This window comes from Mesoplodon densirostris, chromosome 1, assembly GCF_025265405.1.
Source record: "Mesoplodon densirostris isolate mMesDen1 chromosome 1, mMesDen1 primary haplotype, whole genome shotgun sequence".
Classification (NCBI taxonomy): Eukaryota; Metazoa; Chordata; class Mammalia; order Artiodactyla; family Ziphiidae; genus Mesoplodon; species Mesoplodon densirostris.
In genome coordinates, this window is record NC_082661.1 from 17216431 (window position 1) to 17240738 (window position 24308).

At 36.9% G+C, this 24308-nt stretch overlaps 1 protein-coding gene across 1 annotated transcript in view; it reads right to left on the reverse strand.

Annotated features, from left to right (window-relative positions):
• Positions 1–16782: 16782 nt before the first annotated feature.
• NHLRC2 (NHL repeat containing 2) overlaps positions 16783–24308 on the reverse strand; it is a 58581-nt gene continuing 51055 nt past the window's right edge. The window contains exons 9-11 of the mRNA XM_060099249.1: positions 23319–23528; positions 21765–21984; positions 16783–17207 (exon numbers count right to left, since the gene is read on the reverse strand). Coding sequence (XP_059955232.1) covers positions 16951–17207; positions 21765–21984; positions 23319–23528 — 687 coding nt within the window. The 3' untranslated portion in view covers positions 16783–16950. The remainder of the gene's footprint in view (positions 17208–21764; positions 21985–23318; positions 23529–24308) is intronic.

A 24308-nucleotide genomic window follows, 5' to 3' on the forward strand; every position in this document is an offset into this window, starting at 1 on the left:
GTTGTGATACATCCAAACAATGGAATATTATTTGGCTCTAAAATAAATGAGGTATCAAGCCATGAAAATACATGGAGGAATCTTAAATGCATACTATTAAATGAAATAAACCAATCTGAAAAGGCTACATATTGCATGATTCCAACCATGTGACATTCTGGAAAAGGGAAAACCATAGTGACAGTGAAAAGGTCACCAGTTGCCCAGGGTTAGGTGGGAGGGAAGGATTAACAGTAAAAGCACAGAGGATTTTTAGGACAGGAAACTATTGGGTATGATACTGTGATGGTAGATACATATCATTATACATTTGCCAACCATAGAATGTACAACACCAAGAGCGAACCTTGGTGTATGTTATGGACTTTGGGTGATAATGATGTGTCAGAGTAGGTTTATGAGTTGTAACAAATGTACCCCTCTGGTGCAGGATGTTGATAGGGAGGAGGCTGTTTTGTGTTGGGTCAGGGTACATATGGGAACTCTGTATTTCCTGCTCAATTTTGCTGTGAACCTAAAACCGCTCTAAAAAATAAAGTCTATTAAAAATTCACTAAAGAAGCTCAAATGTAGATTTGAACTAGCAGAAGAAAAATTAGTGAACCTGAAGATAAATAAATAGAAAATATGCCAGCTGAAGAATAGAGAGCAAAAAGAATGAAGAAAGATGAATGCAGCCTCAGAGAAATAGGGGAAACCATCAAGCATGTCTATATACACACAATAGAAGTATTGGAAGGAGAGGAGAGAGAGAAAGGAGCAGAAAAAAAAACAAATAAATTTTCCAAATTTATTGAAAAACAATAACCTACACATCCAGGAAATTCAATGAACTCCAAGTAGGATAAATACATAGAGATTCACAAATAAACATATTATGGTAAAAAATGGTGACAGTCAAAGAAAGAGAAAAATCTTGAAAGCAAGAAAAAAAAAAACTTGTCACAGGGGCCTCTCCGTAAGATTAAGCACTGACTTCTCAGCAGAAACAATGGAGGCCAGAGGTTGGGGAATAACATTTAAAGTGCTCAAAGATAAAAACTCAACCAGATGGAGTTACTATAGAACCCACTAGTTGAAGGACATGGTCTACAACAAGACTGATCTTATGTCAGATCAACTGACTACAAGCCTGGTGGGATTCAGTATCAAGCCACAGAACTCAGGACAACACTATAGTTACACGCAAATGAAGACACACGTACTGTGACTGTGAGGTCTGGGAGGACCCCAAACACAGCTTCAATGACTTTTCCCAAGGGAATCAGTGTATGTCACCCTTCTGGCTCAATGATGTGTTCACCAACCAGGAGCTCTACCATTCATGCCTAGAGTTTTTATTAGGTTATCATTACATAGGCATAATTTATTGAACATTGGACATGTGATTGAACTCTGTCTCCAGCTCTTTCCTTCCCTCTCCTCCCTGGAAGTCAGGAGGTCAGGCTGATATCATGTGACTCAAAGTTCCATCCCTCTAATTACATGGTTGATCTTTCCAGCATGACCAGCCCCCATCCTGAAGCGATTGATACCTAGGGGCTCACTGTGAGTCAACTCATTGGCATAAATTTAGTTGTAATCCAAGGGGCTCATAAATAACAAAGATACTTCATCACTCAGGAAATTATAAGCGTTTTAGAAGCTCCATGCCAGGAACCTTGGGCAAAGACCAGATAAATATAATATTTATTATACAACAGTCATGGTGTGTCATTCTTTTTATATGTTGCTAGATTGAGTTTGTTGGTATTTTTTATTGAGGATTTTTACTTCTATAGTCATAAGAGAGATTGGTTTATAGTTTTCTTGTGATGTCTTTGTCTTGTTTTTGGTAGCAGGCTGATAGGATGAATTGGGAAGTATTCTGCTATTTTTTGGAAGAGTTTTGTGAAGAATTGATGTTAATTCCTCTTTGAACATTTAGTAGAATTTACCAGTGAAGCCATCTATTGTTGGGATTTTTTTGTGGGAAGTTTTGCAACTAATAATTCAATCTATTTATTTTTATAAGTCTTTTAAGACTTTCGATTTCTTCTTGAGTCAGTTTCAGTCATTTTTGTCTGTACAGAAATGTGTCCATTTTATCTGTTAAAATATTCATTTTATTCATTCATAATCCTTTTTATTTCTGTAAGTTCAGTAGTAATGTCCCCTCTTTCACTTCTGCTTCTTTGTATCACTGTTCTGGATGTGGTAGTGGGGATAGTGCCCTATGTTTTTGGAGCGACGCTCATGCTTTGTGAGCATGGCACTGAGTGGGGGTGGTAGCCTCTCATCTTCTTGGCTTGTGTCTTATGCTGTGGAACCTCTGTCGAATGAGTTAGGTGGGTGAGACGTTCAGGGCCCCAGTGTTCTTGGCTTGCTGTGCCTGGGGTAGAGCCTTTACTGCATGAGTGAGGCTAGGTGAAGGAAGGCAGACCATGACTCTTGGCTGCACTCACCTGGAATTTAGCAGAGAGGCAGGGATAAGAGGGAGGTGGTGGTGGGGGGAGAGGGATAAGAATGCAGGCAGCCTGCCCTCCTGGGGAACTACTGCAGCCCTTACCTGGGAACTGGAGAGAGGCCACACCCACCCAGAGTGGGGCTTCTGCTATACTGATCTGGGGCAAAGGGAGCAAGGGAATGGGTCATGGCTCTAGTGCCATGGATTCTTGAGGTTTTAGTAGATTTTCTTGAATAAATGTTTCTTCCTTTGATGTATGCAATTGGAACAATTTACAGAGATAGTTATTTACAGATAATTTTCACCAGTTATGATTCACTGGAGAAGAGGGTCCTCAGAACTCCTCATGTGACATTCCAGAAGTATGCCTCATCTCCAGCATTGGTTTGCCTTTCCACAGAATGTGCTTTAAGTTTTGGCTTTATAACTTTAGGTGGCTGTGGACAGTTCAGGGAGGGCTGGTGAAAAACAGGAGACTAAGGAAGACAACATAGGAGGCATGTATGTGGGGAATTAATACTGAATTGAAAAAAATGTTAAAATATGATATGATTAACTTTGAAAAGAGAAGGTTAAGTTTATGAAGAGCTTAGTACAAAGTGGAATGCGTATAATGCAGAGCAAGGCACATAGGTTAGACACACATAATCTCTGCAAGGTTGTTATATAATAGAACATATTGCCCATAAAGGTTGCAGAATAGCATTTTAAAACAGACTGGATCCTTAACTTTAGATGGTTGATCTCCTGAGTGACTAAAATACAGCTTCCCCATCACCACCATTCATTATGGTAGAATTTGACAGAGGTACTTTATTAACTAACATAAATGATTTAAAATAACATCAGTGTTGTACCTTTTACCTACAACACTGAGCCAGAGTGAAACACCCACAAATATTTTAAAGTTTTTAATAGCAAAGTGCAGTTAAACCGAATGAGGTTCTGGGCCACGCGGATGATTATTTTGTTCTTCCTCCAGAAAGCTAAACAAATAAAAGCAGCTGTCTTTCCTACTTGACTTTCCGCAAAAGGCTGAGTTGGGCTTGTTGCTCCCCAGACTGGGGCACAGGGTAAACAGCCTCGTTAGATCCCTGGCAATGCTTGGATTCTTAGGGCATGTCAGCTTCCTGAACATGGTAAGCTATTGTTTTTCCCTTTCCAGGATGAGGAGATAAACCCTACTTCAAATATTTATCCTCCTCATCTTTTTTTTTTTTTTTTTTTTTTTTTTTGCGGTATGAGGGCCTCTCACTGTTGTGGCCTCTCCTGTTGCGGAGCATAGGCTCCGGATGCGCAGGCTCAGCGGCCATGGCTCACGGGCCCAGCCGCTCCACGGCATGTGGGATCTTCCCGGACCGGGGCATGAACCCGTGTCCCCTGCATCGTCAGGCGGACTCTCAACCACTGCGTCACCAGGGAAGCCCGATCCTCCTTATCTTGCTTACTCTAGCAAGGGACTTGGTTGTGGTGTCATTTCAAATGAAATGCCAAATATAGAACAATTTCAATTTAAAAAGATCTATATTATTTAATGAGATGCCTCTTTGCAAATTAAAATCTCAAAAATATTAGGGGAAATGCATGTTCTCGTATGTTGGCAAGATTATAGAACTTGGCCTTTCTTTGGGATCCTCCCACTCTTCCAATGGCAGTTCAGTAATTTCTTCAATAAGAGGAAGAAGTAGCAGATATAGTGATACTATCTGACAGCTTCTCTTAGCAACAGAAAATATATGGAACATATATTTAAATGGTAATTTGCAAAGTTTGGTTAAAATTACTACTTATTAAAGTTGTGCTCTAAGATACTAGAATTTGACTTTGGGATCAAAAAGGGAAAACTAGTAACTACAGCTGGTGAAATATATACACAAATTATACATACTAAATTATATATGTATATCATGATTATATACATATAGATATATAGATTTAGATAGTGATCAATATATATATTAATATATATTGAGTATTATAGAGTCCTAAGGCATAAAAGTGGTTTAAAGTTTATAGAGATGTCTTTAAGCTAAAAAGCTAAATTCTATCTGAGCTAAAAGTCAACTTAAAAGTGCTTTGATGAACAGCAAAAGTACAGTCCTCACTAATGTGAAAAAAATTCTCATCTTAGTTTCACTAAAACCTAGTGATTTAAAAGCTGATTTGAAGCAATCCTGTTTATTTTGAGGGGTTATCCCCCTCTTGGAAAATAACTAGCTGCACTGACACATCCGTGGATGCTGACAAAAGGTTGTTTCACGTACTGAAAGGCAAACTTCAGGAGTTTGGAAATACATTTGCCTGTCATTTCAGTTATCTAAGTTTCTTGATTATATCTGCTCCTAGACAGTTGACAAGATAAGGAATGAGCACAAAATATCACCAATGTCGATGTATTCCACGTGTCATGAAAAAAATCCCATAATAAAGAGCAATATATTCTTTGGAAAGCTTTGAAGATCAAGGTCACAAATCTGTAAAATAGCACAATTACTGTATGTTGGATAGCCCATGATTTTCTGTAAACCTTCATTTTAATGGGGTTTAAAAATATCCTAAGTAAGGTTTTATATACATAAAGGATATTTAAAATATTTGTTGCATATTCAAAAGCAAAAAAGGGAGGGGATGAATATCCAATTTTTTTTTAGCTCAAGATCCTTTTCTTTTTTTTTTTTTTCTCCCTTTTTTTTTTTTTTTTTTTTTTTTTTTTGCGGTATGCGGGCCTCCCACTGCCGTGGCCTCCCCCGTTGCGGAGCACAGGCTCCGGATGCGCAGGCCCAGCGGCCATGGCTCACGGGCCCAGCCGCTCCGCGGCATATGGGATCCTCCCAGACCGGGGCACGAACCCGTATCCCCTGCATCGGCAGGCGGACTCTCAACCACTGCACCACCAGGGAGGCCCAAGATCCTTTTCTTAGTAAGAAGTTTCTTATCTCGTTAGGAGTTCAAAACCGCAATTGCATTAGGTAGAGACTGGATTTGCACAAAATTATAATAACGAAGTTACATTTGGTTACCTAAAAGTGTTTTAAATCATTTTCTGGGTCCTATTAAAAAATCTGTGTATCTTTATAAACGTATCGATATTTGAATTGGTTTATAGTGTGTGTTTCATTCTAAAAAATGTTACAAAGTCCTAAGGCAAAAATAACAAATTATTATTTTGAAGTAAAACTAAACAAACAGATTTTTCCATATATATTCCAAATCACAGAATCTTAGAATGATTCAGAACTTGAGGTCATCTGGTTTCATTTCCCACCCACTGTGATAAATACTTGATCCAACTATCTTACAGCCTCTATTTGAAGACATTCATGGGCAGAGAACTCAGTGCTCTTCGTGGCATGAGTGATTCAGTGTTTGTAGCATGGACTAGTTGTTAGTCACTGGGCTAAGTGCTTTTCTAATATTATCAAAACATAATTCTGTGAGGTATTAATATCCAGTTTGACAGATGAAGAAACAATGTCGGAGGTGAAGTAACTTGCTCAAGGCCATTCTGTTATTAAGTGACAGTGTCAGGTCAGCTGGAACAAAATTGGTGTTTTAGACATGACACTATGCTGTGTGACAAGTTCACTCTCATTTTACATGAATTCTCTGCATATTCTAAGATAACCATCACAGGCTTTCCTCACTCCTACCCCCAAACAAACATTTTCTTATTCAACACTCTTTCTCATATTACTTCTCATTACCCTCTGGTTACCCTTACCAGGACACCCACAAAGCTAGCAGTGTAATTGTGGGAAACAGAAGTAATACTTTCCCCACTTTAATTTGCTCTAAAAAGTTAGAAATATTAATTTACAAAAGTTCAAACAATACAAAAATATATCAGGTCAATAAATACTAGTCTTTCCCTATCCTCTGTATTTAACTCCATATAGTTATTAGGAATTTGTTGCATCCTTCCAATTAGCTATTTCTTGTTTCTCTCTGTATATGCAGGCAGCCCTTGCTTTGAACAATTCTGATGTGCAGTTTCAGTGAGTATAGTTTAACACCAGCTCCCCAGCAACACAACTCCAGTTTGTTATCACAGTATATTAACTGTAATTACCTATGTACAAACCTCACTGCCAGCTCTTCAGTCCACAAGTCATTATGTAATAACAGATGTGTCCCATGACCGTGACTAATAATGTCACTTTCAAAGTCTGTTAGTGACTAGTCACTGTTCATGTTATTTAGTTCATGCACAGACAGCAAATCATGCAGTTGTGTTGCCTTATTGTTTTCTAGTGATAGAGCCATGTGACATTTTACAAAAGTGGAAAATCGAAAGAGGGAATTGGCCTAAAAGACAAAAGGTACAGCAAAGAAATGAAAAGTGAAAACACTGGAAGTGAAATCTGAATGGAACGTAAATAGAGTTACAGAGGAAATAGCTGCCCATGGGAATGTTTGATGGACTCTAGGTACACAACCAGAGAAACTGAGTGAACTTACTAACATAAATGAGGAAAGTGGCTGTGATGAAAATGATGATGTCTCAGAGGAAGTGACACTGGCAAAAAAAAACAAAACTTCACATTAAAGGAACTCTTGGAGAATATAGCACAGTACTGAAAGCACAAAGATTAAAATATGGGTAGCTCATCCAGACTTAGAAAGGAGTGTGACAATTTGCCAGGGTAGAGAAAAGGTACTTGCTCTATCTCATAAATTTATGATGGGAAGAAAGCAATGTTCAAATACTCTTGATAAGTTTTCTTAACAAAGAAAACTTTAACTCAATATTTGTAATGTTTTAAATTACAGTGTGCTAAATATTAGCTTTATTTAAAAATTCTTCCCATACATTTATAACACTAAGAGTTCTTAATATTTTTAAAGGTCATGGAAAATAATACTTTCTCCCATTATTAAGATTGCCTTGCAGTTTCAGCTTACATGCATGGTCTTTCTAAAAAAAATATTTACTTATTTGGTTGTGTGGGGTCTTAGTTGCGGCACACGGGCTCCTTTGTTATGGTATGCAAACTCTTAGTTGTGGCATGCATGTGGGATCTAGTTCCCTGACCAGGGACCGAACCCAGGCCCCCTGCATTGGGAACACAGTCTTATCTGCTGCGCCACCAGGGAAGTCCCTGTATGGTCATTTTTATAATCTTGCATTACTGTACAAAGATTGTCTATGTCATTTGTGTGTGTGTGCGTGTAAACAAATATGCACCTGTATAGAACTAGTTTTTGTTTTTTTTTTAACTAGAAGTTGGTACCTTTTGACCCCCTTCACCCATTTCACCTATCCCTCACTTCCCAGCCACCAGTCTGTTCTCTGTATCTATGAGCTCAGTTTTTGGGTTTGTTTGTTTGGGTTTTTGTTTGTTCTTAGATGCACATGAAAGTGAGATAATACAGTATTTGTCTGTCTGACTTATTTTGCTTATCATAATGTCCTCAAGGTCCATCCATGTTGATGCAAATGGCAAGATTTCCTTTTTTTATGGCTGAATAATATTTCATTTTGTGTATATACATGTGTATATACACGTATATACACGCACATATATCACATTTTCTTTATCCATTCATCCATAAATGGACACAGGTTTTTTCCATATCTTGGCTCTTGTAAATAATGCTGCAATGAACATGGGGGTGTATATATCTTATCAAGTTAGTGTTTTCATTTTCTTCAGATAAATACTGAGAAGTGGAATTACTAGGTCATATGGTAGGTCTATTTTTAATTTTTTTAGGAACCTCCATACTGTTTTACATAATGGCTGCACCAATTTTAATGCATTCCCACTAACAGTGCACAAAGGTTCCCTTTTCTCCACATCCTTACCAACATTTTTTTTGGTCTTTTTTGATAATATATATAGTTAAAAAAATAAAAATAGGATATTTACATTAATTCTGCTGATGGACATTTAGGTTGTTTCCAGTTTTTCACTACTACAATTGCCGACACACTTTTGTGCACATATGCAAGTACTTGAACGAACAGATTTATGTTAAGTACAACTACTGGGTCAAGACATTTATGCATTAAAAATTTTGATAGATATGGCCAAACAGCCCTTGAAAAAGATGTGTAATTTATATTCCTTTAAACCGTTACAAAAGTGCACATTTCCATGTGCCCTCACCAAGACTTCTTAAATTTTGCCAATTTCATGGGCAAAAAGATCTATCAGCAAATCCTATTGGGTTTACCTCTACAATGTGTCAGTTCTATCCACTTCTCCCATACTAACCCAATTCATAATCCACTCTTTATTGCTTGGGCTAATAGCTTCCTAACTGCTTCCTCTCTCCTGGCCCCATTCCTCATAATCCATTTTTCACATAGCAGCCATAGTGATCTTCAAAAACATAAACTAGATCACATGACTCCCTGTTAACATTCCTTAATGGCTTCTAGCTGAACTTTGAAAACTCAGAATGCAAATTGCTCAAAATTTGGCTGCTGCCTACCCTCTGACATTGTCCCCATCCTCCTGACCCCCACCCAGTTCAGCAAGTTTGTGCCAGCTTCATTGCCTTTTGCTTTTTAATGGAATGCAGGTGCACAACATTGTATTATCCATACCCTTGGTTTTATCATTCTCAGTAAAAACTCCTGAATCACTTAACACACAAGCTAGGCTATTGATACAACTCACATCTAGTGGTCACCCTCATCTCCCTGTCTCCCACCCAAACTACCTACCAGTCTTAATCTGGTAGTTATCATTTCCTTGTTTCTCCTTTTTGACAGAATTTTATCTATATGTATTCTTAAATATTTTCAGTTGTTTAAAAATGCTACAGAAAGAGTATCATGACTTACAGGATTCTAAGCAGTAAAATTATCTCATGATATACTTAAAACAGCACAAAAGAGAGAAACATGGCTTTAGAGGGAAAATATTTAATCTATTTCATGAAAATAACGTACAAAGCTTTAGAAAAGCGGCATTAGGTTTCAGTGTACAGTATGAACAGATTCTTGTTTTCTATAATCACACGTATTATACACTTCTTTTGAGTTGGTAACGGAGGCCACCGTTGTACTCATTCCAACCATCTTCTGTTAACACATGCACTTGAAAAAGTCACTGAAAATAGACTTGAAATAAAGGTAGAAACAGTGTTGTATAAAAATACTCTATCTACATGAAATGCTTAAAAATGCAGACCAAGTAAATTCTTTTAGAACTTGACCATGTCTAGAAATATCAATATATGACCCTGTAAATTGGATTTTCATTGCTTTCATTATTTTTGAAGAAAAAAATAGATATAATCAAACCCTTGGAATGACAGAGATGAAGTTAGCACAGCAGACCAACTCTGTTCTCAAAAATAAAATCACAAGTTTATACACACAGAAGAAGGCAAGAGTCTGAGTTTTTAAAATTTGACAAATTTATGAAATGTTACAATTTGAGTGATTGTGTATGTATGTACGTGTGTGATATATATGTATCACAAGCAAACTTCGATTTGTCCATAATCCACACATGAAGTAATGACAGCAATGAAAAATTTCTAAACTGGCTCTCGATGTACCCTAACAGTGAACATTTCAAACTTTTAAAAAATATTAACCTATGTATAACATAATTAGAAACATATACCTCCAAGTAGAGAGAAATTATTTCTAAAGTCATGTTGGGTACTGTTCTCCTCCTTTGGAAACTGACGTATTAGGAATTTTAGAAGAAAAATTTACCACAGCAAAACCAATCTACTGTATCTGTTATTCTGGAACCATATAGTTCCTCACTGAAACTTCTATAGAAACTACTATAATATTGTTTTCCAAAAGCGGGAAACCTAAGGTGTGGAGAGGAAGTGGTTGTGTGTTTTTACAGGTAAATTTGGATGATGAACATCAGAGGCACCCGGGGAAAACACATCCCAACTCCATAAAAACACACACTTGTTAGTGTTTGAACAGTGTAATGAACACAACAGGTAGCCATCCTGCACATGCTCACAGAATGAATATATTTCTGGTGGGATTAAGAATAATGACGACAACATCTAAAAATGGAAGATAGCTCCAAGGCTGAGCCCTTCTTAATTTTCAGAAAGGAACGTGTCTATTTTTACCCTTCATTACCATAATTTATCAACTGTTTTGCCCTATATACCTTAACACATACTTTTCACGAGCATAGCACACTAGACAAAGAATCAAAAATACTGTTTAAACTGGTTCTATGCAAATCTGAAGGCTGATTTTTTTTCCCCTCAGTATTATGTCTCATTTCATTTTATTTCAAATGTAAATATGTAACCAAGTATATTAAAAGCAAAAGGTAATAAATTCTGCTTGTCCATCTAACTCATAAAAAAATCTGACACTCTTGCTTAATTCTGTATTACTGAAAAACACCAGGCCTGCAAGTTGCTGCTTAAAGAGGAAGGAATTCATACCGTGCCCTGACATGTTACAAAAATACTTTTGAGTATATGGCTGTTAGGCGCTCCACTGTGCTTGTTTAGTGCTTCCTAGTATATGGTTGTTGGTATAGGCCGGGAAGTAGATTTGGAAATACTTGCGATTCTTTCCTTTTGGTCGTGGGGCTTTCAACTGAACAAAATGTCCTTCGGTCCACTTGAGAGCGACATGCCAGTGAGGAAGAGGGACACACCAAACAAGGAATAACTACAGCCAGACAAACATTCCACAAGTATCTAGGGTTCTCATTTTCCAACTCCAACCTTTGAAAAAAAACTAAACCAAATCAGCACACTAAGAAATGGAGGGGATGCAGTCAGAGAAGCTGACCACGCTGCCTCCTGTTCTGCTTTTCCCAGGCTGTGGTCAGACTGGCAGCCTCGGCCCGAAGCAGCCAGGCTGACCTGCAGTCTAATAATATGTGAAAGGGCCAAGGTCTGCTGGTCACAGAATACATACAGGAGATCAGTCCAGGCTCTAACTCTTAACGCCATGCTTTCTATTACCGTATTGCAAGGAAATGGGGGGAAGGAAAGCAAACTTTTAATTATTCAGGACAAAATCATGACTTGTGGTTAGCATGAATTCATTTAAAAAAACCATGTGCCACAGGAGTTGGAAGAGGAGGAAACCTTGGTGATTAACAGTGAATTCTGAAGTATGACGCTATCATTACCTTTGCAAGTTGATGTACATTTCTTTAAGGGTTTCAGAAGTGGAATTTTATAACAATGTTAAATTATAATATTTAAATTAGCAAACGATTTAAATGAAAAACCTCTGCATTCTTGTATTTGGATGATCATGAATCGTAATCAGTGGTATGTAGCATTTTACTTCATACCTTTTAAGAGTACCTAAAGCTGGAATGATAGGTTGACGTGGTGAAAACTTTACTATAATAGAATTGCAAATATCTGAGTCTTGCCGGGTGGGGTGAGGCCTACATACTTCAGTGCTATTTATGAATCAAGTAGGCAGATGACTTTGTGTTAACAGACTGGCCAAATATTACATTCCTAGGGCTCACTTTGGTTATTAAAATGGTATTTTCTTAAATATGAATAAGCTTTTAAGGGTTTGAGAGAGTCCTGTGCTAAGAATTCTGTGAGAAGGGCTTGCAATTACCTTCTGAAGACCTATTAAAATAGCACTGTTGGAACTAGAACTGAAAAGCTATTTAATTCTTTAATACATCCATCTGCCAAGAAAAACTGGATAATATCTGAATTTAAGAAAGAATGGTACATAAAATCTTCTGGGAAAAACAATTATACAGACTGTTCCAAACCCTGAAGGATAACTATGTATAATGAAAAGTCCCCAAAGCTAGTAAAATTAAACAGATTTACATTTCAAAAACAATCACCACTAGGATTTTTGGGGTTCTTTGTGTTGATTAGTTACTATATATAACTATGAAGATTTATGCTTAAAAAAAAAAAAATTGAGAGGCAGGCATCACAGCATGGTAGTTGAGTAGACGCACCCAGGCTTGGCCAGTCCTAAATGTGTGATCTCCATTACACTGGTGTAACTGCTTATAACTTCTTTATGTCTCAGTTTCTTCATCAGGGAAATAAAGAAAAATAGTACCTCCCTCATAAGGTGGTTGTGAGGATTAAATTAGTTAATACGCAGAAAGCACTTAGAAAAGTGTCAGGCACATAGTAAGCAATGAATAAATTTAGCTATTATTACTTTAAGTACTGCCAAAGGCTTAAGAAAGCATTCACAAAAGTAAGTACTCTTAATCCCAGTCTGTTTTTACTCTACATCTAGGAGTACAGCTAGGAATCAGGAGATCTGTGTTCAAATAAAAGATCCATCCCTCACTAGTCACCCTTAGTCATTCAACAAAACTGGCTGAGCAACTGCCTGCACCAGGCACCACTCCAGCATCAGCCATTATTCGGGGAGCGCTGATCCTGAGACACGCTGCCAACATTCTAAAGCAGCTTCCTCATCTGTAAAATGGACATAAGATCTACCTGTCTGATTCTTAAGGTTATTCTGAAGCTCAAATGAGGCAAAATGCATGAAGGCACTTGGAAGATTTGGGAAAGCACCATCAGAGTACGTTCCAGGAATGTGGTTTAGGGTATGTCTGGACCCCCTAAGGAAGTTTATTACTCATAGTTCCAGGTCTTAAAAAAACTTTAAAAAACAAAACTGTAGGTATGTTTCTTTATAACAACGTTTATAAAACAGTAGTATGTTTATTATAAAACTTTCTCTTCTTGAATTCCAACTCTATGGACAGTATTAAATACCAAACAGTTGATAGAGAAATAGTTTCCTTTAGAAACTGTGGTTGCAAAGAAAATGTGAAGCCATGTGTTTATAGACATAAGTTATTATCATTATTGTTAACTAAGCCAATAACCAGCAGTTTCATTATTTACTAACTGCTACACAAACACTATTTCACTGAGTCCTTACAGCAACTCAATAAGGCAGGTATAGCAACCCCAGTTTACAGGGCGGAATCCAAGTGACTGCAAAGTCTGTGCTCATAAATGCTACGCTACATCACACAATAAAAACTCCAGCAGAAAAAGTCATAATCATTTCTGTCTCCACCAAATCACATACTTAAGAGAAGTGGTAGATCTGAGAGCTCTAAACTGTGTTCTGATCTTTGGTAATAAAAGTGACTTTAGAAAAGCTATTATAGAACAAGTCCTTACTGTTCAGTTCATTTTAAATCTTTAAAGCACATTCCCAGTTGGGTTTTTTTTTTTTTTAAATAACCCATTGCGCAATGAAAAAAAAATTAAGGAAAAGTAGAAAACAGAAATATTCACAAGTCCAGCATTCATAGTCCATCACTGACATAGTCCCTCTGCATATATATTTTTATGCAACTTGTGAGCTTTAAAATTTAGTTTTTGATGATTGTTCTTAAACATGATGCCAAATATAATGGCTAGACTATTTTTAATTGGCAGATATAAACTAATGCTAAATGTTGGGCAAGCAGAAAATTATATTACAGAGGTATGTATTATTAATGTCTTTGCAAATTTTCCAACTATGGAAAAACAAGCAGAGAATAACTTATTTCAGTGGTACTAGCTCCAAAGCATATTGGCCATGTGAGAAATTGAGTTGATCTTATGTATCTGCATAAGTATATATACACATACATATATACATACACTCACCTACATATACTAAGCTTTTTTTGGCTGTTTTAAGATTTATAGCTTTCTGCAGGCCTGATAACACTATAGCTAAATATATTATTAGAACAGTTAAGGAGAAAATTGTTTAGTCATTGAAGTGTAACCAAAGTTACACTTATGGGTGATTAAACTGTAAAGCTTCCCCTTGTGAAAAGGTTAAATATTTGCTACAGACAGCATTTTCAAGATAAGCAAAATTCTTTTCAGAGATATCAATCCTGAGTACAAATTCAGAAAAGAAAATTCTACCATTTGTGAAATGATATCATAACGAGTGGCAGAAAAAATGGTGACAAAGCAGCAGAATAATTTAGGGCAAAGATCCCAGGTATTATGTCTAAGTGTATGTAATGCCACATTTCTGGCACTTTGATTACAGTGACTAACACTAAAATCTTTTTTTTTAACTATCACTGAACATAACTTTTGCTTTTCCTCATGCATAAATTAAAAAATATGCAGAAATCCTTATAGAAAACAGAAGTCAGGAATCATTAAGTTTTTAAAAATAAACTTTCTTGTGCTTCCTCTTATGTAAGAGATTTATGTTAGTCATAAATTCTCGGAACCTATTTATATTGCTTAATATGATTTACAAAAAATCACACCAATACATATAAATAATATTTTGAATGTAAAAAACAATGCAGACTAGTGGCTGGCTAAGAATAAGAATGTTCAGTAAAACTGTACTTTGAAAGTCAAGAAGAGCATAAGCTTAATACTAACAGCAAACTCTGTCTAGACAAAGTGAACATTAATATATTCTAAGAAATACTTTTGGATTTTAGTGTACATGAAAATACATAGTGTGTATATTTGTGTATAATACTGAAAAAATAGTTATCAGGCATTCCTGAATTAGCAATTTAAAACTGTATATACTTCTTTCAGAGAGTGAAATTATTGTCCTTAAATAGGAAAAAAAATTAAGTCAAACTGTCCTGTCCAACTGGAAATGAGAACTATAATAATAAAATGAGATTTAAAAATTACTATGGCCTATTCTCCATACAAGAGAAAATTAATGTTATATACCCTTTTATTACAGAACATATTTTTTTATGGAGAGAAAAGGTTTATGCGGTACTTATATATAATTTTAAACAGAATTCCTTTTAACTTTACATTTATAATACTTCTCTTTAAAAATATCTTTAGCAGGCTACAAATTAAATGAAAAGTCATGATCTACGCATTTCCTTACTTCAGATTTAGGTAACCTGAATAAAAGAAGTGAATAGTATGTTCAAAACTATAGTTCAAAAAAATATAAAGATATGGGCAGATGATCATGCTTAAAAAATTACACTTCAAATTGAGCACTGGTTTTGAAGGGAGAAGGCATATTATGCTATATTGTCTATAAATAGTTACTCAATAAATATGATTCACCTGTTTTTAAAAATCTTGTAAGCTGATTACACCACAAACATGTTGAATCAGTTTTAGTAAAAACAAGCAGAGGCTTTTAAAATAGTTATAAAGAGAAATTATGATTAAAAAAACCTTTCAATATCTTCTGGTGACTATTTCTTTTAAGGTTAAAAAAAACCCCACCAAAAACAGTGTCCTCAAATCACTGTATGTTTCAGCCTTAATATTTTAAAGTAATATATTAAGATATACTATACATATTAATAGCATGAAAGTGCTTCACATTGAAATTTTCACTTTGAAGGCTTGACAGTAATTTTTAAAAACATCACAATAAATGATGGTAATTTAAATTCTGAATATGGGAACCAAAAAACCCCCAAAACCCAACAAATCTGCATTTAACGCTTCAACTGAAATGTAAACTTCTAAGATAACATACATACCCATTTGCATCAGATTCAGTGTCACAGTTCTTTAAGTGGTATCACAGACAGTAATGTGTCCCAAAGTCCCTTTCTCCTTGAAAGTCATAACATTTCTGTGGATTCATCCGTTATTTGGTAAGACTGTTCATTCAGAAAAAAGTTAAAGGAGTGAGCCTGTATGTCCTTAGAGACTCTAACTTTTAAAAATATAGAAATATATTTTCTGTATATAGAAACATACAGAATATTTAACATACCATTAATAATGGTATGTTAAAATAGCAAATAATTTAAAATAGACTGAATAAATATATCTCAAATGAGAAAAATCGCAGACGAGAACAAAGAACATTTTTACCACCTTGATACTCTTTAAGCTGCTACTGTGATGAAAAGACGTTTTTTGGGGCCTAAAACAGACCTTACACCTTGAATGGCAGGTGTCCTTATAATATGTGGACTGGATCTTAACTTCTGTTTAAAGTTATTGTGAAATTTACACATTCAGATGTGCTGCTTGATAAACGTAAAAAAGTTAGTTAAAAATATTTGGTATCGGGGCTTCCCTGGTGGCGCAGTGGTTGAGAGTCCGCCTGCCGATGCAGGGGACACGGGTTTGTGCCCCAGTCTGGGAAGATCCCACATGCTGCGGAGCGGCTGGGCCCGCGAGCCATGGCCGCTGAGCCTGCGCGCCCGGAGCCTGTGCTCTGCAACGGGAGAGGCCACAACAGTGAGAGGCCCGCGTACCTCAAAAAAAAAAAAAAAAAATTGTTATCATTATTGTTATCAGTATTCACTGCAAATTATCTCATAATATTCTGTCCTATAATGTGGACTTAAGTCTTGTGTGCCAAATAGCAGCACAGATTACAGGATCATGGTTCAAATCACGGTCAATGACTTAGCTGGTACACAGTGAGAATGAAGGAATTTGTCTATAATAAATAAATAAGGAGCATAGCTTTATTTTAGTATCAGTTGCTAGAACTCAACAATGGGTTTCTGGGTACCCAGAGGCAGAAATAAAGTTTCTTTTTATAAATTACACAGTGATGGTGGGGATGGAGAACAGGAGGCACTGGGATGCTAGCCAGCTTGCTAAAATATATACTTGAGTTCTACTGGAGGTATGTAGTCTTGTTGTGTATCAGTTATTTGTAAAGGCTGACTGAACAAAATTCCCTTCATCATACAGGCACTGCTGTCTGCACTACAGTAATAAAGAAATACGCTGATAGATAGAACGGCTTCAAGTGATAAACAATCCCCAGGAATCTGCAGTGAGATTGTTGGTTGACTGGAAATGCTCTCTATCTCTCCAGATGGTATCTGTCCTTGAAGAAGCCATTCATTGCCTAGAAAATAAAAAGGTAAATTATTAAGACTGTATAAGAAGTCAAGTAGGAAATTGGACAAACCTTATGAACACCAGATTCATTCAATCAACGAATATTTACTGAAAGCCTCTAAGTGCCAGGCATTGTGCTCTGTGTGAAGGATACAAAATAAGATATAAGAAGTTCCTAGTCTAATCATCTTGATATCAAGTTAAAATTCTTCCTTTCAACACTGTAAAATAAATTATAGTTATTTCTACTGAAATCAAGATGAATACTGCCAATATGGTTATAGATTTAAAATGTGATTATAGAATTTAAAATGAAAACTATTAATAAGTTCTAGAAATAAACATAGGACACTTCAGAAAATAGATCATTTTTACCAGATAAGTGTCTAGAAATATAATACGCAAACTACAAAATAATCTAGGGAATACAAATGTATGTACAACTGCAGTGACTTTCAAGTTAAGATGATGAATTATTGACTATCTAAAGGTGGTAATAAAAAAAAGCCACTGATTTTTTTAGAAACAAGTAACACTGAATACATTATTCCAATGGACTCAGTGTAAAAAACGGACAGATTTTGTCTACCTCATTTTAACACATAAAACTCCTCTGAGACTTAAATACGTAGATTATCTATGCAACAAAAGTCTAAAAAACCACTAAAAATCATTAAGTCTTCTAGTATTAAAGTTTTTTAAATGTTTTTATTCACCCAGTGCCTTCTCTCAGAAGGAACATATCCATCATATTGAGGAAGTTCATACTTAGGCTGATATTCAGCATTAGCTATTAAGAGCCATCATTTGGGAAATGCAGGACCTGCTTTCCTGCCATCTTGAATAGAATACATTGAACGTAATCTAACGACTTAACAACGACTCGGGGCCATCTGTACAAAAACTGGACCATCTACTGAGTAGTGATGAAATTCTGTGTCTACTTTTTAGCTTTTCTCTCTTTTGACCTCAGGATGAGTCAACAGACTAGAGCACCTGCCTCTACTGGTCTCTTCATCTCTCCTTTAGTTTATTGCATCTGAGATAAATATATCAAATAAGAGTAAGGAGAATGTGAAAGGTTGAGAATCTAAAGAGTTAAGTGCAGAGCTTTTAAACAATTCTTTTAAAATTATCTGGCCGTTTTTGCTTACTTCTGGACTGAGGAATATGTTTTATTTTAATGTTTGATTTTGTTAGATAGCAGGTTAGTGGGGGAACTTCTTTTATGTTAAATGAAAACAGGAAAATAGTAAATTACGCTATCTTAATGTCCAATTCTAGAAATAAAACAGTGTTTCTCTAGATAATTTTTAGACACATCACATGTATCTAAAATAGACAGCTAAAAATAGCTAAAAATTTTCTCTTTAGATCACTTCACTTTCCTTTAATACTATCCCTGTTTTGTACTCCAATAACTTGATACTAATTAACTTGTGTATTTGACAGTTAAAATAAACATGTTAATTTACCAGTATCCTATTAAAAAATACTGTTAATTTCATTTCTCTGTGTGCAATTAAAGAGCAGTCATCTCCCAATGATGCACTGCTTTCAGACTAATGGACCCAGGCAGAACAGTTAAACTGGCAGTTGAGGACTTGCTCTGAACCTACCGAGGACTGCGGAATGAACGGCCAGGGTTTGCGTTCTCTTCTGCCCAAACATCCTCTAGTACTGCACGGCTCAGCCCTCTCCTTTGTGGGGAGTAGAGGGGGGTGATTTCCCCACAGGCTCAGTCAGTCACTCCAGAACCAGCAAACTCTCACTCAGCAGTTCCTTCTGGCTAGCCTACCGAGATCTCTCTGTTCTCTTGGTGTGGATACCAAGCGGGCAGTTGCAGGACGGTGGCTGCTGCTCTGAGAAGGTACCAAGATAAGAAGGCATAAAGCCTGGATCTGGGTCATGTACAAAAGAAAAGTGTGTGAGAGGGCATGAGACAGGAGGAGTCGGGCAGCAAATTCAAAACTGAGGGAGAACCTGTGAAAGAGCGTGGGAGACTAGGACAGAGCAAGATCACTAGAGACAAGAAGTCAGAATTTAGCTCTGGACTAGTACTGTTTCATTTTGAAATTGTTGTCTACTCTGTGAGAGAGGTTGGAAAGCACTGCTAGAAGACAAGCAGTATACTGATTACTTATAAATTCATGAAATAAGTTCACACTGTGATTCCAACACACACCCAAATCTTTACATAATTTACAGTAACTGAATACTTTCGAGAATAGACTCAAACAGGAAATGTTCTGAGATTAAAAGATCACAAATCAGTGACTGAGGACAAAGGCTCTGCCTGGACTCTAATCATAGTAATTCATCTGTATTTAATTACACATCCTCCTCCAACAATGTTTTTTCTTCTACTTGAATGGCATACTTTTAAGCAATGGCTTTGGCATGCAATTTCTTGTAGCAAGAAAGTTAATGGGGCTCAAATTCTACCTTTGGAATCCCTAGAGAAGAAAACACAGCTTCAGGCTTAATAACCAGTAAGTCAAGTCCTAATGATACTACTGAAATAAAATGAACAGCAACTGAAAGCTCTAAAGCGTTTGACAGACGCTATCTGGAAAAGTGAAAGATAATAATAAAACAACCAAAGAACCGAATTAGAAAGAGTTTGTGTCAAGTTAATTCAGTTAAAAGCAAGAATATATTTAAAAAAAATCAAACTCAAGGGAAAAATCAATTTAATTCTTTAGAAGAGAATCTGTGAGATTTAGTGGTATAGTGGCAATCATAATTAATACCGGATCAGGACCCCAGAGACCTGCTGATTAAACTGCTTAGCCAATACCTACACTTCTGTCTCCTTGTCCCTCACCTTGACTGGAGACAAACAGCCTCCATGCGGACTAGCCTAACTTTCAATTCATGACAGCCAGCCTCAAACACGGCCTGCCGTTCAGCAATCACACTGTATTTCCCTCATGCGGTCACCCTCCCACCCTCCTGACCCTCTTCTTTTTTCAAACCTCCAAAACCTCCCCCACCATCTCTCACTCCCACTCTCATCTGATGGCCGTGCTTCCCCATAATTAAGAAAACAGAGCATGCAGAAGAGCGCTTCCACAAGCATCCACGCCACAGTTACCCATCTAGATCTCTGGGTTGCACACTGGGCCCTCCCTCCTTACCGTGGAAATGAGGTCCACATTCCTGGCAAAGGCCAGCCTGCCACCTCTCCTATCCTCCTAAAGGATACCCCGCAACACGTACCATCAGTCCTTTCCTCTACTGATCTTTGCCATCAATATAACAAACACACTGCTCTCTCAACTCCATTTTCCCCTGCGGGCAACTGCTCTCTTTTCCCTTATCTTTTTAGCTAAGCTCCTCAAAGAGCTATCTATATTTGCTTTCTCCAGTTCCTCTCCTTCAATTCTTTTTTAACCTGCTCTAATCAGGCACCTCCTCCATCACTCTGAAACGGCCCTGGTCGAGGACATCAATTAACTATAACATTGAATCAACGATCAATTCTTAGTCCTTATTTCACCTGATCTATCAATCGCATTCAACACAGCTGATCACTCTCTCCTTAAAACACCTGCTCCAGGAAACTACCCCCTCTCTTGGTTTTGCTTCTACTTGCTTATTCACTCTTCAGTCTTCTGTGTGGTCCCTACCTCCCTCGTTGATCTCTTTATGCTGCAGTGCTCTAGAACAGGGTCACCAAAGTATAGTCTGTGGACCGGTGCTGGTCCACAAACCATGGTGAGTTAAGTACAGAAACCAAGAGTGAGGTTTGGAAACTTTTGTAACACCCAAAGGCGTAACTGGTGGCTTTGAATTTTATGTCTTTAAAAAACTAATTTCGGGGCCTTCCTGGTGGCGCAGTGGTTGAGAGTCCGCCTGCCGATGCAGGGGATACGGGTTCGTGCCCCGGTCTGGGAGGATCCCATATGCCGCGGAGTGGCTGGGCCCGTGAGCCATGGCCGCTGAGCCTGCGCGTCCGGAGCCTGTGCTCCGCAACGGGAGAGGCCACAACAGTGAGAGGCCCGCGTACAGCAAAAAAAAAAAAAAAAAAAAAAAACTAATTTCGTTTTTAGGACTAATAACCCTAGAGCTAGTTTGAGATGGAGTAGCACCATGGAAAAGACACTACACTTAGAACCAGCAGAGCTGGGTTCAAATTCCATCTTTTGACCTAATTCAATAGATGCCCTTCAGCAAATCACTTTATCTCTTTGAGCCCGTAGTCTCCTCATTTATAAAATAAGAGTCTTAAAATAGATGGTGTCCTTTGGTGCCTTTCAGCCCTAATATTCAAGGGCCTAACATTCTAAGGCCACACGAGTCTGTCTCATGTAATGAATCTGCTTAATAGCAAATGGCAGCAATTATGATTAACTTCAGGTGAGTTACACTGTTATTTAATAAAAGAAAGCATCTCAAAGGCTACAGAAAACTGCTAAAGTGGGGTTCGATCTGTATCTTTCTGTTTTATAAGACCTTCTCAAATCCTGCCCAACTGTAAACATATCACAAATGAGAAAAATCACTAGATCAAATCTCAAGAATTTATGAAATATTTGCATTTGCAAGATTATTGTCATACCTTCAGCTGATAGAAACCAGCAACTGGGTGCTCCTTCAGTTAGCTTTGTTCCTGATGGGAGGTCTAATCTTAGCTTGAACTGAAGAGTTTGCCCTGGAGATGCAACCACTGGGGAAAGTCTAATGCCTGGAGCAGATTTAGGTAGTCTGGGTAAGGTCTTCTGTTTTTCTACTAGGAATGGGCCGTCCACCATAGCACTTTCAGATCTGAAGACTGGGAGCTAGAAAACAAGAAAATCTGTTTTTTAAAGCACAAGTACTTTATAGTATTATAGACTGACAGAGCTTATTTTCAGACTTCAGTACAAACATGAGATTCTGTGTCAAGGAAACTTAATTGCCATTCTCTTCTGAATCAGAATGTGTTTACTTAAATTTCCTCATGATTATTTTGTAGGTTCAGAAAAATATTTCATCCTGGCCAAAAAACTGCCAACATTTATGAATGAAACTGAATTAAATTAACTGTCCAATATGTTTATAGATAGCAGGAAATTAAAATAAAACTTTATCAATTTAAATGTAGTGGATATAATATACGCCCTCTTATAATTTTCATTGCCAACTATAAGATGTCATTATATCAGAGATCTATGTCAAGAGAAATGACACTTACGATGGGAATCTGTGTTTTTATTTTAAAACACATCTTGGAAATTCCTAGAATTTTAGAAAAAGAACTCTTGCATTTTTCCAGGCAAATGTGATATATAAAGGGGTAACTTGTATTAGAGACCATGTCCATATCTTTAAAATTAGAACTTACTTAAGTTTCTTCCAATCTTATTTTTAAGTCTTGAGAAATGTGGCTCCTAGAGCTTCCTTTAAAGATTATTTGGTAATGGATTCACCATAGGAAACAAAGATTACCCATTAGTCAGAGGATCATTAAAAAAAAACACCCAAGATTAAACAACCCAACCCACATAGTTTGTATGTGTAGTGTGTCAGTATGTCCATACATTTAAAAACACATGAGTCTTTTTTTTTTTCCTTTTCTGAAAGTTCATCAAATTCTCTCCAACTTCTAGAATCTTCCTCAAACACTCTTGGCACAAATGGAATTTTTATTTTAAAAATAACAGGATATCCTTGGAATAGGCACCCACTCACTACTCTACCCACATGTTTCACTTTCGCCACTAGAGATGGCCTAACGAAAAGTGCCTCTGCTGTTGCTGAGGATCTTAGAATCTTTCTTAAAATGATGCCCTTTAATTTAAAGATTACTTACCACACAAAGCAAGAGAGAGGCATGGACATATATACACTACCAAACGTAAGGTAGATAGCTAGTGGGAAGCAGCCGCATAGCACAGGGAGATCAGCTCTGTGCTTTGTGACCGCCTGGAGGGGTGGGATAGGGAGGGTGGGAGGGAGGGAGACGCAAGAGGGAAGGGATATGGGAACAGATGTATATGTATAACTGATTCACTTTGTTATAAAGCAGAAACTAACACACCATTGTGAAGCAATTATACTCCAATAAAGTTGTAAAAAAAAAGTTATTCATATAAAAGGCTTTAATAGTTAAAAAAAAAAAAAGATTACTTACCACAGAAACTGTTTTTGTTTCTAAATCCATCACTTTAATTTGATGGTTATTGGTGTCTGCCACATATAATAACTGACCATTCTCTCCAATACACAAGCCTCCTGGTTCATTAAAAGCTGAGTCGGTAAAACTGGATCCGATAACATTACTTGCATCTCCAGTTCCCGCTAATGTTGTACAGTTTTTTGTTTTTGGATCCACAACTTTAATCTAAGAAGATAGGACAAAAATTTATATATCTGAAGCTCAACTGCACATTTGTAGTATGGAAAAATATCATATTAAGCAAGCCAGAGAATTCCTGATTGACATTAGTATTCTTAATAAATCTCAGAAAAAGAACAGACATTTCCATATTTTCTTGAAAAGCCAAACATTCAAATTACAGTCTAAGGGGAGATATTTCATTCTGAGGGCTAAACACTATAAAATCCCCAGTTACATCCTGTCTTCTAGAAGCAATCTTTGATGAAATTATTTATGGAATTAAAAAAATTTTTTTAATGTTCTTTTCCCTCACAATGGGACAAAGTTGAACTGACATTCTTCTCATGAATATCTAACATTGGCTAAGGATTTGCCTACTTACGTTAAACTTAATGATTCCTCACTGTGTTTCAATTACATTAAATTCACAGTCTATCATCACAAAAATATTAACATTTGGGTTCCACTGACTTTATAAAAAGGAAAAATGCACAGTAAAAATGCAGTAGAGAAAAAAAAATGAAAATGCTGATGAAAACGGATTTGCTAACAGGCGTGGCAACTATGCAAAGGCTCAAAAATGTTCATTTGTTAGTTGACATGTTAATTTCCCTGCTACCTGCCTTCTCCTCATATACTCAACATGTTACTAAGCAGCTTTAACGGCTTGCAATTCACAATTTTTGGCTACAGTCATTGGGAATTTGTTCAGTCCTTTCCCCCCAGCTCAGAGTACCATCATATCCTCTCTGCAAGAAAGGACCAAGAAAAGAACAGAAAGGC